Raw genomic sequence first — 15,112 nt, 5'->3', positions numbered from 1 at the left:
AGGACAGTTCGCATTCAACAAAAATCTCTCTTCCCTGGCACTCAGAATTGTATGTGGTAATGATGCTGAGGTGGTAAGCATTTTTCTATTTTCAGAGGTTCAACATCACAAGGAGAAGAGTGCTCACACTTGATTTGAAAATAACTGGTTGATATTATTTCCCTAATTCTCAACTTTAAGTTCATTGCTGAACTGATTTTTTTAAAGTCTAATCAAAATTGTGCCTGATTGGACTCACAGTCAACTTATAACATAAAATGTCCTGTTAAAAAATAGAAAAGATCAGAGAGCACTTATTTTGCCTGCTTGCTTTTAAGTATTTAAAATATAGTAGATGAGAAGGACTTTGACAATGAAAAGAATAAAATAAAACATACCAAAAAAAGAAATCAAAATATACTAGATTAAAGGATACCTATGCACCTTTTTTGTAAGATGGGGCCAGGGTTTGTGATCCTGTCATCAGTGGAATTAGTAAATATTACAAGTTGTACGTGTTTTGACTTTGACTTAAATTTTTTTTTCCAATAGAAACTATGTTCCAACTTCCTGTCAACAATCTTGGCAGTTTAAGAAAAGCCCGGAAAACTGTGAAAAAAATACTTAGTGACATTGGGTTGGAATACTGTAAAGAACATATAGAAGTAAGTAGCATGTCATTTTTTAATTTTAACGTCACTCAGCTTCTGATCCATTACTTTATGTCAGTGGCCAGGATGGTTAATTCTGAAATGTGATTCTGAATTTTAACCACAACAGTAGCTTCGCCAAAGCGTTCTCAATTAGCATAACTTGTTGCCTTCTCCCTAAAATGGGCTTTTTCATCTTTGCATCCTGAAGCAAAAGCAGCTACTATTGAGGACTTAGGCATGTCAGATATTGTACTGGGTGCTTTAAAATTGTCTGTAAATTTAATCCTTAAAACAACCTTAGGGGAATATGAGAGTTCTTATTTCCAGTTTACAAATGAAGAACAAGTAAAGAAATAGGTCCGACCTCAGAGCCTTCAAGGAAGTAGCAACGTCTGTAGTACTCCAGAGCCTGTTCTCATTCTGATAAGCCTGAATGTTCTGGTTGGCCTTCTAATCATTGAGGCATGGTTGTTTGGGTGCTTGTTGTCTTTTTCCTTAGGATTTGAGCATTTCTTGGCCCTTTTGACCCATCATAGACAATTATCTTCCCCTTATGTAACAGTTTGGACTTTATAAACTATTTTTCAAGCCATTTTATCCTATGAGTTTTACAGCAGTCCTGTGGGATAGCCAGTGCCATGGTCTCCTCCTTTTCCAGATCTCACAGCTCCAGGTCTTTTGGTTAGTTGGTCAAAGCCTCTGGTTGAAAGAAATGTTTAAAGCTGTTTTCCTCACTAACCTTTTTATTCCAGCTGGCTAGGAACCATAGCTACCTTATTCATCCATTTATCCCTAGCACCTAGCATAGTGCTTGGCACATAATAGGTGCTCAGTAAATGTTTGAATGGGATTAAAAGTAAAGAAACAAATTCATTCATGCAACAGGTTTTCTTTTCCTGAATCCCACTAATAATACAGGAGGATATCATGGGGACTGAAGCTTCTCAAAAGTGGGCTTCTCTAGTTATGTTGTCCCCAGGTTGGGATTAGCCCTTTTCCAGCCTCACAAGTTCAGGTAGATCTGCCCAGATGAAACGGTCCATTCACTTAGCACAAAGTGGGGTCATCTTCACAGAAATAACGCAGATATTAAAGTACCTTTTCTATCTTGCATTTGATTTGTTCTTCTCATTATTTATACATACTTGATTTTTCACCCTGAACTGTGAACCTCTTAGGAGTGAGGGGAAATTTACCCTAAGACTTCATATCTTCCTGATCTGTGTAGGGAGTAGGGGGGAGCAGGCTATTACATTTTTACATAAAAGTATAAATTTAGCATCATACTACTTAATTTCTTTGAGTAGCTTTCTTCCTTTTTGGATTCAGAAATCCCGGAGTTTTCTTCCCCATCCAATCTCCTGCTCCTCCCTCCCAAAAATCTTTTTTTTCTTGCACAGAACCAAAATATCACATCTGCAGTGCTATAAGCAAACATTGCTATTTTAGACTTCATTCCATTACTATTAAATATAACTGATGAGTTACAGTACTTTATTGGTATTAGTGTGTGGCTGGATTTTTTTACTTAATTAGAACATCCAGCGGTTTCCTTGGAAACCTAGCTGACCATTAAGAGAATGTTTGGTTGATAGAAAATGTTCAGTGCAGCTTCCGTAAGCCTTTTTATCATTCCTAGTTTAGTTCTTGATGGGGTTGGTTTTCCTGTGCCTCTCCCCAACCCTAGTTAAGAGGTAGGATTTATATGTAAGTTTGGGCTACAGTTGAAAAACCACTATGTTTTTGTAAACTTCTTTCACTGTCTTCTAGGATTTTAAACAGTTTGAACCTAACGACTTTTATTTGAAAAACACTACATGGGAGGATGTAGGACTATGGGACCCTTCACTTACAAAAAACCAGGTAAGTGGCACAGGAGACTTCCCCAAATGGCAGTATCCTTGGCACTTTCCCTTTTCAGCTCTAGGCTTTTCATAGTGATTATGGGCAACAGCTTTAATGTGGGGAATGTCAAAATTGCATACTCCTTATTTTCCTAAGTGATGGGGGAAACTTAGAAGAACTTGCTGTCTTTTTTTGTCATTGGACTAAAACTCCAAGTGTAAGAGGAAAAGGAAATTTTGTTACTTAAAAGTTCTGAAGCCCTTTGTATACCAGCATTCCCCCCAAAACAGCTTTGGCTCATTTCTAAAATGTTCTAACATTCTGTTTATCTAGTTATCTACTATTTTTCTGTGTTGGTATTGCTGTCCTTGTTTTATCTAGAGAGAAAAAAGCCAGACTTTTCCATTTAAGCTTCCTCCTTTCTCTATGTTGATGGCACCAAGCCTTTATAGGCGGCCATGGTAGATGACCCTGTAGGCAGTGACAGAGAGATAAAACTTACTTTTTACAAATTGGCATTAAATACAGGGCCAGGTGTGGTGGCTCACGCCTGTAATCCCTGTGCTTTGGGAGGCCAAGGCAGGAGGATCACTTGAGGCCAGGAGGGAGGATCACTTGAGGCCAGGAGTTCGAGAGCAACCTGGGTAAGATAGTGAGACCTCATCTCTACAAAAAACTTAAAAAGAATTAGCCGAGTGTGGTGGCATGTACCTGTAGTCCCGACTCCTTGGGAGGCTGAGGTAGGAGAAAATTGCTTGAGCCCAGGAGTTTGAGGCTGCAGTGGAACTGTGATGGTGCCAGTACACTCCAGCCTGGGCAACAGAGCAAGACGCTGTCTAAATATATAGAGACAGTCATTGGTGCCAACAAGTATCAATAGATGAAGATGCCTTATAGATAGAGGGAGCTGTAGGTGTTTCTTTTTCCACAGGGAGAAGTGATTGTTAATTCAGTTTTTGACCATTGCCTATTTCAGTAGTGATGGTAATTCTGCATTAGTGATCTGTTCATCTATTGGCACATATTTGTCAGGAAATTAGTATTAATACTTTTAAACTCCACTTCAGAAATTTGAGGGGCTTCTTTCTTAACTAATACCTGGGGAAAAGGTATTAAACAGCAGTCTTAGAATGTGAAAGGTTTCCAGTGGGACACATCATTTATTTAATTCAGTTTTATGAATCTGAAAGCCTCACAGTCTAATACTAAAAAAGAGTTGAACTTTGAGGAAAAGCAGAGTATTTCATTTTGGTTCAAAGTAGGTTTCTAGGGAGAAAAGATAACCTCTTGCCAAGCATATGTTCACTTGTCTCATCAAAGGACCAATGTACATGTGTTAACAATCATAGTTGTGAAAATTACTCTTTGGTATCGGTATATCCTACAATGTATTACTGGCTTTTAAATACTGTGCACTCCTCACAGTGTGTAGGACATTTTTATTTAACTTGTTAATTTGAATTAAAGCAGCTGTCACTTCATTAGCTCTTTTGAAGCTGTTCTTGGATGACAAGGAACAAGCAAGGCTTGTAGAAGAAAGCCAACTTTTCACATCAGTAGTTTTTTGATCAGCAGTGAAATCTAGATATACGCTGTACTTTGATCAGAGAAAAAAATCAATATTTGCCTTTTTCTATGAAAATTTATCATGATGGGGGAAATATAAAAGGTGTGTATCTCTTGCTCTTAAAATTGTCAAATTACACTAAAACACTCTGGGCCCTAAATTTTCCTATAGTCATGGATCACACAATGACATTTTGGTCAATGACCACATATGTGACAGTGATCCAATAAAATTATTATGGAGCTGAAAAATTCCTATTGCCTGGTGACATCATAGCATAACATATTACCCGCATGTTTGTAGTGATGCTTGTCAAAACCTGTGCTGCTGGTCATACAAAAGTATAGTACATACAGTTGTGTACAGTACATACTAGAGTCACGAATCACCCAACGATGGAGATACAGTCTGGGAAAAGCATTGTTAAGTGAATTTGTCATTGTGTGAACATCACAAGAGCGTGCTTAAACAATCCTAAATGGTATAGCCTACTGCACACCTAGGCTATATGGTATAGCGGCTATACTGTAGCCTGTCACTCCTAGGCTACAAACCTGAGCATCATGTTATTTTACTGAATACTGTAGGCAGTGGTAACACAGTGGTATTTCTGTCTCTGAACATAGAAAAGTTAACAGTAAGAGTACAGCATAAAAAATGATACACCTGTATAGAACACTTACCATAAATGGATCTTGCAGGACTGGAAGTTGCTCTGAGTGAGTGAATGTGAAAGCCTAGGACATTCCTGTACACTGCTACAGCCTCTAAACACTGTACACTTAGGCTAGACTAAATTTATAACATATTTTTCTTTTTTCAGTAATAAATCTTAACTTACTGTAACTTTATAAACTTTAATTTTTAACTTTTTGACTCTTTCATAGTAATACTTAGCTTAAAACAGAAACACATTGTACAGCTATACAAAAATATTTTCTATCTTTATGTACTTGGTCTATAGGTTTTTTTTCTATTTTTAATTTTTTTTTTAAACTTTTTCGTTCAAAATCAAGACGCGCGTGCGCGCGCACACACACACACACATATACATACACACACATATACATACATTAGCCTAGGCCTACACAGGGTCAGGATAGTCAATACCACTATCTTCCACCTTCACATCTTATCCCACTAGAAGGTCTTCAGGGCAGTAACAAGCATGAAGCCATAATCTCCTATGATAATTACAGTTAGCTTTTTTTTTAATAAGTAGGAAAAGTATACGCTGAACTAATGATAAAAAGTATACTATACTTGGGATTGGTTCTAGAACCTGTGCATATGCCAAAATCCTTGCATACTCAAGTCAGTCAGCCCTGCAGAGCCTGTGTATACGAAAAGTTGGCCCTCCATAGAGGAGGGTTTCTTTCGCATTCCAAGAATAGTGTAATTTTGATGCTTATTTGGAAAATGATCCTCATTTTGGAGAAAAATCCATGTATAAGTGGACCCACACAGTTCAAACCAAGGTTCTTCAAGGGTCAACTGTATAGTAAATACTAGTTGGTAAGAATTTTTCAGCTCTATTATCTTATGGCACCGTTGTTGTATATGCAGTTCCTTCTTGACCAAAACATTATCTGGTGCATGACTACTTAATAATGATAATAAAAGACTATATTATCAGTTTATGTATTTGCTATACTATACTTTTTATCATTAGGGTTTACTACTTCTCTAAAAAAAACTTTACTGTAAAATAACTTGCCGTGTCATGTTGGCAGCAGCCTCACACACCTCATACTGTTTTATTCATCATGGTCTCTACTCATACATAGTCCACAGCTAACGTTGCCAGAAAGAGGCCACATCAAGTGATTGACCTGGAAACAAAATTAAAAATGATTAAGGACTACGAAGGTGGAAAAATCAGTGATGGTTGTTATTCACCAGGCAGACATGTCCCATTCCACTATAACTACAATCTTGAAGAACAAGAGCCCTTTAAAGGATCTGTTTCATTGAAGGCAATTAGACTAACAAAAATTCCAGAAGGGCTTATATCAGACATGGAGAAACTTCTAATGACCTGGATCGAAGGCAGCTGAAGAATTTTTGCAACCTCTGGATAAGCTGATTGTGGAGGAAACTTAACTTGCCAGAGCAAATTTTCAATATCGAAGAAACCTTCCTATTCTGGAAACAGGTGCCTAAAAAGACTTTCATCCATAAGAAGGCCAAATCAGTGCCGAGTTTCAAAGATTTTTGAGGACAGGATAACATTCTTGCTTGGGGACAATGTTGCAGGCTACAGATTAAAACCCTTTGTGGGCCGGGCGCGGTGGCTCACGCCTGTAATCCTAGCATTCTGGGAGGCCGAGGCGGGTGGATCACTCGAGGTCAGGAGTTCGAGACCAGCCTGAGCAAGAGCGAGACCCTGTCTCTACTAAAAATAAAGGAATTATCTGGCCAACTAAAAATATATATAGAAAAAATTAGCCGAGCATGGTGGCACATGCCTGTAGTCCCAGCTACTCGGGAGGCTGAGGTAGTAGGATCGCTTAAGCCCAGGAGTTTGAGGTTGCTGTGAGCTAGGCTGACGCCACGGCACTCACTCTAGCCCGGGCAACAGAGCAAGACTCTGTCTCAAAATAAATAAATAAATAAAACCCTTTGTGATCTGGCACAATGAGAACCCCAGGGCTTTCGAGTGTGTCAGTAAGCATGCACTGTCCGTATGCTGCACGAGCAGTGAGAAGTCATGGATGACCCAGCCACTCTTCCAAGATGCCTTCCTGAATTGCTATGCCAGCAAAATGCAGAAGTACTGTTTGGAGAATAACATACCTTTCAGAGTGTTCCTGCACATCCTCCTTTTATTAGTGATCTTCATCCCAATATCAAAGTAGTGTTTCTCCCTCCGGGCACCACCTCTTTGAGCCAGCCATTGGTCAAGGAGTTACAGCATCTTTTAAGGCCTATTACTTATCTCCAAGCTGTTGCTACAACTTAGGAAGACACTGAGAAGGCACTGATGAATCCTGGAAGGATTTCCAGCATCCATGACTACATCAAGAACTCTACTTGGGCTTGGGGTGATGGCTGACATCTGGAAGAAGACACTAAGGAGGTTTCCCATGAGTTCAAAGGATTTGCCAAGGGTAAGGAGATTGCAAAAATGAACAAGGCTGTAGTTGAGATGGCACACAACTTAAACCTGGGTGTGGATGAGGATGGCATTGAGGATCTTCTAGAGGTGGAGGTGGTTCCTGAGGAATTGACTAATGAGGAGTTGTTGGAAGTGGAACAGGAATGTATACCTGAAGAAGTGGCGAGAGAAAAGGAAACTTCAGGAAAAGAACCACCCTCAAGAAAATTCACAGTGAAGGGTTTGGCAGAAGCTTTTGCAGACCTCAGCAAACTCTTTAAAAAGTTTGAAAACATGGACTGTAACACCAAAAGGTAGAGAATAATGTTCATGGTGCATTATCTCCTTATAAACAAATCTATGATTTAAAAACAAAAAACAAACAAACAAAAAAATCCCGGCAAACCGCCATGGATGTATCTCTGGGAAACGTGACACCTTCTCAAGGAGAGCACCAGGTCCTGCAGGAGGTATTCCAGAAGAAGGCCTCATTGTCATAGGAGGGGGTGGCTTCATGCATGTTATTTCCCCTAAAGACCTTCTGATGGAATAAGATGTGAAGGTGGAAGACTGTGATATTGATGATCCTGCCCCTGTGTAGGCCTAGGCTCATGTGTGTGTTTGTGTCTTAATTTTTCACAAAAAAAGTTTAAAAATAGGAAAAAACTTACAGAACATATTGTATATAAAGATAAAAAAATATTTTTGTACGGTTGTACAATGTGTGTGTTTTAAGCTAAGTGTTTTTGTGAGTTAAAAATCGAAATGCTTATAAAGTTGTAGTAAGCTAATTATTGAAGGAAAATATTTTATAAATCTAGGGTAGCCTAAATGTACAGTGTTTAGAAGCTATAGTAGTGTACAGTAATGTCCTCGGCTTTCGCATTTACTCACTACACACACAGACCCACCCAGAGCAACTTCCAGTGCTGCAAGCTCCATTCATGGTAAGTGCCCTGCACAGGTGTACCATTTTTTTTAATCTTTCATACCATATTTTTACTGTAACTTCTCTGTGTTTAGCTGTGTTTAGAGACAAATACCATTGTGCTGCCGTCGTCTACAGTACAGTAACATGCTGTTCAGATTTGTGGCCTAGGAGTGATATGCCGTACAGCCTGGGTATCTAGTGGACTGTACCATATAGGTTTGTGTAAGCATGCTTTGTAATGTTCACACAATGACAGACTCATTTAAAAATGCTTTTCTCAGAACATACCCCGTTGTTAAGGGGCACATGACTGCACATGGTAAATCTGAAGCCTTTGGTAGCTTCCTGATTTGTGAAGCTACCAAATGACTTTGTGTAGATTATTCTTATTTGTAGCTTGTAAAATGTTTGTCTTCAAGCCTTTTGGTTTGGCTAAAACCAATCAACAAATGTGACTGCTCTTTTCTAAACGTTGAGGAAGAATTTAGCATTGAGTTTTTAATTTACACTGTGGGACATAAATAAAAATAATTGCTTTAAGACAGGTTTTTCATTTGAGTTTCTATATTTTATAAAGTTATTCTACAGAAGAAAAAGACATACTGAAATCCACTCACTACAGAGTTTGTGTTCTAAAAATAACATTCTGGGGGGAAAAACGTAGAACCTGTTACTGCCTATCTGAAGTGGCATTCTGATTCTAGTTTTTGTGTTTTCTTTAGGACTATCGGACAAAACCTTTTTGCTGCAGTGCTTGTCCGTTTTCCTCAAAATTTTTTTCTGCCTACAAAAGTCATTTCCGGAATGTCCATAGTGAAGACTTTGAAAATAGGATTCTCCTTAATTGCCCCTACTGTACCTTCAATGCAGACAAAAAGACTTTGGAAACACACATTAAAATATTTCATGCTCCAAACGCCAGCGCACCAAGTAGCAGCCTCAGCACTTTCAAAGATAAAAACAAAAATGATGGCCTTAAACCTAAGCAGGCTGACAGTGTAGAGCAAGCTGTTTATTACTGTAAGAAGTGCACTTACCGAGATCCTCTGTATGAAATAGTTAGGAAGCACATTTACAGGGAACATTTTCAGCATGTGGCAGCACCTTACATAGCAAAGGCAGGAGAAAAATCACTCAATGGGGCAGTCCCCTTAGGCTCAAATGCCCGGGAAGAGAGTAGTATTCACTGCAAGCGATGCCTTTTCATGCCAAAGTCCTATGAAGCTTTGGTACAGCATGTCATCGAAGACCACGAACGCATAGGCTATCAGGTCACTGCCATGATCGGGCACACAAATGTGGTGGTTCCCCGATCCAAACCTTTGATGCTAATTGCTCCCAAACCTCAAGAGAAGAAGGGTATGGGACTCCCACCAAGAATTAGTTCCCTTGCTTCTGGAAACGTCCGGTCTTTACCATCACAGCAGATGGTGAATCGACTCTCAATACCAAAGCCTAACTTAAATTCTACAGGAGTCAACATGATGTCCAATGTTCACCTGCAGCAGAACAACTATGGGGTCAAATCTGTAGGCCAGGGTTATGGTGTTGGTCAGTCGATGAGACTGAGTCTGGGTGGCAATGCACCAGTTTCCATCCCTCAACAATCTCAGTCTGTGAAGCAGTTACTTCCAAGTGGAAATGGAAGATCTTACGGGCTTGGGTCAGAGCAGAGGTCCCAGGCACCAGCAAGATACTCCCTGCAGTCTGCTAATGCTTCCTCTCTCTCATCAGGCCAGTTAAAATCTCCTTCCCTCTCCCAGTCACAGGCATCCAGAGTGTTAGGGCAGTCCAGTTCTAAACCTCCTGCAGCTGCCACAGGCCCACCCCCTGCCAATACTTCCTCAACTCAAAAGTGGAAAATATGTACAATCTGTAATGAGCTTTTTCCTGAAAATGTCTATAGTGTGCACTTCGAAAAAGAACATAAAGCTGAGAAAGTCCCAGCAGTAGCCAACTACATTATGAAGATACACAATTTCACTAGCAAATGCCTTTACTGTAATCGCTATTTGCCCACAGATACGCTGCTCAACCATATGTTAATTCATGGTCTGTCTTGTCCATATTGCCGTTCAACTTTCAACGATGTGGAAAAGATGGCTGCACACATGCGGATGGTTCACATTGATGAAGAGATGGGACCTAAAACGGATTCCACTTTGAGTTTTGATTTGACATTGCAGCAGGGTAGTCACACTAACATCCATCTCCTGGTGACCACATACAACCTGAGGGATGCCCCAGCTGAATCTGTTGCTTACCATGCCCAAAATAATCCTCCAGTTCCTCCAAAGCCACAGCCAAAAGTTCAGGAAAAGGCAGATATCCCTGTTAAAAGTTCACCTCAGGCTGCAGTACCCTATAAAAAGGATGTTGGGAAAACCCTTTGCCCCCTTTGCTTTTCAATCCTAAAAGGACCCATATCTGATGCACTTGCACATCACTTACGAGAGAGACACCAAGTTATTCAGACGGTTCATCCAGTTGAGAAAAAGCTCACCTACAAATGCATCCATTGCCTTGGTGTGTACACCAGCAACATGACCGCCTCGACTATCACTCTGCATCTAGTTCACTGCAGGGGTGTTGGAAAGACCCAAAACGGCCAGGATAAGACAAATGCACCCTCTCGGCTTAATCAGTCTCCAGGCCTGGCACCTGTGAAGCGCACTTATGAGCAAATGGAATTTCCCTTACTGAAAAAGCGAAAGTTAGATGATGATAGTGATTCACCCAGCTTCTTTGAAGAGAAGCCTGAAGAACCTGTTGTTTTAGCTTTAGACCCCAAGGGTCATGAAGATGATTCCTATGAGGCCAGGAAAAGCTTTCTAACAAAGTATTTCAACAAACAGCCCTATCCCACCAGGAGAGAAATTGAAAAGTTAGCGGCCAGTTTATGGTTGTGGAAGAGTGACATTGCTTCCCATTTTAGTAACAAAAGGAAGAAGTGTGTCCGTGATTGTGAAAAGTACAAACCTGGTGTGTTGCTGGGCTTTAATATGAAAGAATTAAATAAAGTCAAGCATGAGATGGATTTTGATGCTGAGTGGCTATTTGAAAATCATGATGAGAAGAATTCCAGAGTTAATGCTAGTAAGACTGCTGACAAAAAGCTCAACCTTGGGAAGGAAGATGATAGTTCTTCAGACAGTTTTGAAAATTTGGAAGAAGAATCCAATGGAAGTGGTAGCCCTTTTGACCCTGTTTTTGAAGTTGAGCCTAAAATCCCTAATGACCCAGAGGAACACGTCCCAAAGGTAATTCCTGAGGATGCTTTAGAATCTGAGGAAAAGCTAGACCAAAAAGAGGAGGATGGTTCAAAGTATGAAACTGTTCATTTGACTGAGGAACCAACCAAACTAATGCATGATGCTTCTGACAGTGAGGTTGAGCAAGACGATGTTGTTGAGTGGAAAGATGGTGCTTCTCCATCTGAGAGTGGACCTGGTTCCCAACAAGCATCGGACTTTGAGGACAATACATGTGAAATGAAACCAGGAACCTGGTCTGACGAGTCTTCTCAGAGTGAAGATACAAGGAGCAGTAAGCCAGCTGCCAAAAAAAAGGCTACCATGCAAAGTGACAGAGAGCAGTTGAAATGGAAGAATAGTTCCTATGGAAAAGTTGAAGGGTTTTGGTCCAAGGACCAGTCACAGTGGAAGAATGCATCTGAGAATGATGAGCGCTTATCTAACCCCCAGATTGAGTGGCAGAATAGCACAATTGACAGTGAGGACGGAGAGCAGTTTGACAACATGACTGATGGTGTAGCTGAGCCGATGCATGGCAGCTTAGCCGGAGTTAAACTGAGCAGCCAACAGGCATAAGTGCTGGGGTCCCTGGCATTAGAGACGTGCTACAGCCTGGCACTCTGTTCTGTATTCACTATGACTGCAAAGCTGTCTTCTAGCTGGTACTGCCTTGTGAGTACTCGTCAGCAGGCTGTGGGACATGTGGCTGCTGCGGTTCCAGTGGTTATTTCTAAGTCTATGACACATGATTGGCTGATCTTGCTTCAGAACCTTCTCTGACAGACATAGTAACTAAATGTGAAAAACCAATAAGCTGGTGGCTTATGAATGCACACGAGGAAAAGCAGAGGTTTATTTTATCTGCCTTTTCAACATTTCTTTCCCTCTGTAAAATGTTTGGTTGGATGTCCTTGAGAAGTGTTACACTGATTCAGATGGTAGTATAGGGCCAACGTACAAGCTACCAGTCTAATGTGTATAGTAGACTTTGGGAATATCGATTTTTTTCCATGTATTCATTCTGAATAGTTGAAATGTATATTTGTACAGTCTTTTAGACCTATTCAAGTGATGCTTATGATATTGTTATTGTGTGCCCATCATAGATTTTTTTTTAGTGTTGCCCTTGCTGTGTAATAAACGCTGTATCTAGTTTACCTAGCAAAAGCTTGAATCTGCGCTAGTAAAGACTTTTGGACAGACTTAGTTTTTGCACATAACCTTGTACAATCTTGCAACAGAGGCCAGCCACATAAAATATATATCTGGACTCTCTTGTATTATAGACTTTTTCTTGTTCTGAAAATCCTTGACATTTCAGCTGTCAAAAACTGGTATTTCAGATCTGTTTTCTGAAATCTTTTAAGCTAAAATCACATGCAAGAACTGACTTTGCAGCTACTAATTTTGACACCTTTTAGATCTGTATAAAAGTGTGTTGTGTTAAAGCAGCAAACCAATGAGTGCTGCCTTTTGGATATTTAGTTTTATCTTTAGTTAAACACCACCCTGGTGTATTCATTTATACCATCTAATATATGACACACTGTTGTAGTATGTATAATTTTGTGATCTTTATTTCCCTTTGTATTCATTTTAAGCATCTAAATAAATTGCTGTATTGTGCTTAATGTAAATATTTGCTTTATTACCCATGGCAGTCCTGTGTCCATTATATCTTGTGCCATTTAATGCCGTAACTCTCTTTTACCAGAGATGGAAGCCACGGTCATGGAGGAAACTTGTGGAAAACCAAGATCTGCCATTTGCATATAAAGAATGCTTTCTCTCGTGGCACTTGTTACAAAATCATTCAGTTTTGTGGTTTTTTTTTCCTTTTAACTGCAAAAATAAAACATCCTTGGGATTTTTCAGTTCCCCTTTTGTTAAGGAGCACAGCCTGCATATATATGTAAATGTCTCAATGATAAAAGGATGTAAACATAAATTGGCATTAATTTGCAAGCAGAATCTTAATGCCCTGGTGTTTTTTCTTCTAAATGAAGTAAATGTAGTTTTCACTATAATAGGAACAATTGTAGTAAAGAGGCAACTACTTTGCCTCTGTTATAACTCCTTTGACCATCTTGCTATTACGGGAAACGCATTTGGAAGGCTGTCAAGATAGAAGGAGTTGGTATTTTACTGTTGCATAGATTCCCAAGAGCAAATCGTACTAAAAAGCAGAAAGTTACAGGAGGCAGAATTAGGCCAACATTTCCAGGAGTTACAGCAGTGATGGGCTACTCCAGTCCGTGCAGAGGTTGGTCACCTCTCAGGACATTGGCCTAACTGAAGAACTCCGAAGTGGCTGATTTCCATAACTCCAAAAAAGACTCTTGTTAATGCTGTTGTTAACAGAGAAGAGATTTGATCTACCTCTCCCTAAAATGCTACGCTTTTTTAAAATCTTTAGGGTGTTTGAGGGTGGCATGGAGCTATTTTAAATCTGTTGTATAGGTAGATTATAAATTCTACATGCACCAGCCAAAATTTAGGACAGGATATCCCCAAATTAAGATGCTACAGATTACCAGATCAGACGTACCAGCTGAATTTAAGCCATCGCACATTTGTTTGGAAATTGCTCTTCCTAATTAACAGGAATAACAGAGCCTGAGTTTCTGAGTTCACGTGGAGGACTGAGATTTGTACAAAATAGCAAGAGGTTTGGGGTCCTGGTTGGGCGCTGGAGTGGAGACGGATAAGTATGCTTCCTCACTAAGGTGGGAGAGTGCCTTTTTGGCATTTAGAAGAAAGGGTATAGTTCCTAAAAGAATTGGAAATAATAAAAGATTCCGAACTGGAAATGTTGCAGATTCCCTAAAAGTGTCTCAATAAAAGCCATTTTAAAAGAATGTTGTTGCTACTGTTTGTTTTTGGAACAATCCAGAGATCATTTAAATTTAAGTCTGTGGCAATCTGCCACCTCCTAATTAGAGAATGCCTATAACTTCAGGATGAACATTCTGTAGATTCTCATTTTAACAAGGGAAATCCTATTGACTTAATGTAGAGAAATATTCTTTTTTGCTCCTCAGATTTTCTTGTGACAATGAGTTCCAGAGTCAGGCTGGCCAGGGCTGTGGTCTCTCATTTCAGCACATAGGAGCACTTTCACAGGCCAATTTTGGTTCCTTGTCATTGAGCAGTACAGGGGAAACTCTGTCAAACAGCTTTGTCCCCTCTTTAAGATCCAAGCAGAAAAGGATCTGCCCCTCTTACTGCCCTGTAGCTGTGTGTCTGTCTGATCCAGATGCCTGCCCGTGTGTAAAGATGCCCATTTCAGAAGTGAGCGCCTTTGAAGGCTGCATCTGTTAAAGACGGGGAGCTCCCCTTCTGAAACACTTCACCAGCAGTGATTAAGCCTGCTTCTCACCCGTGAGCACAGCCATGCAGAGGAGTGGTTCCTCTACCTCAGCTTCAGAATATCAGCACTGAACCCTCGACGTGGGGCCCAAAAATCATTTCTAGGTGATCCTATGCCCCTAAAGTTCGAGAGCTACTTAGCTGCCGTGACGGAAAATCTCGTAACAAAATTAAGTAGGACATAATAAATGTACAGATTTTGCAGAGCCTTATGTCAGGCGATGGTTTTTTTCTGCCCATTGTGAACCCGTCTACCTCCCTGCTGCCTGCAGACTCGCCACCAGTTGCAGGCATGTTTCCACCAAGGTGTCATGCAGGAACATCTCAAACTTAGAAACTTCCAGAAGACTAGAAATAAAAGGCTGCTTCCACCATTCTGAAACGGCATTGCAACGTAACCAGTTATCAGGAGATAGT

The 15,112-nt window shown here is 40.1% G+C and overlaps 1 protein-coding gene across 2 annotated transcripts in view; it reads left to right on the top strand.

Moving 5' to 3' along the window:
- Positions 1 to 14,188, top strand: part of LOC123622728 (activity dependent neuroprotector homeobox) — a 35,303-nt gene extending 21,115 nt beyond the window's left edge. For both annotated transcript variants that reach the window (XM_045529263.1, XM_045529264.1), the window contains 3 exons: positions 532 to 644; positions 2,403 to 2,495; positions 8,795 to 14,188. In XM_045529263.1, coding sequence (XP_045385219.1) covers positions 537 to 644; positions 2,403 to 2,495; positions 8,795 to 11,902 — 3,309 coding nt within the window. In that variant the 5' untranslated portion in view covers positions 532 to 536 and the 3' untranslated portion in view covers positions 11,903 to 14,188. The remainder of the gene's footprint in view (positions 1 to 531; positions 645 to 2,402; positions 2,496 to 8,794) is intronic.
- The last annotated feature ends 924 nt before the right edge of the window (positions 14,189 to 15,112 follow it).

The sequence above is a fragment of the Lemur catta genome, chromosome 17 (genome assembly GCF_020740605.2).
Source record: "Lemur catta isolate mLemCat1 chromosome 17, mLemCat1.pri, whole genome shotgun sequence".
NCBI classification, from domain to species: Eukaryota; Metazoa; Chordata; class Mammalia; order Primates; family Lemuridae; genus Lemur; species Lemur catta.
This window is presented reverse-complemented; position numbering and strand designations above follow the sequence as displayed.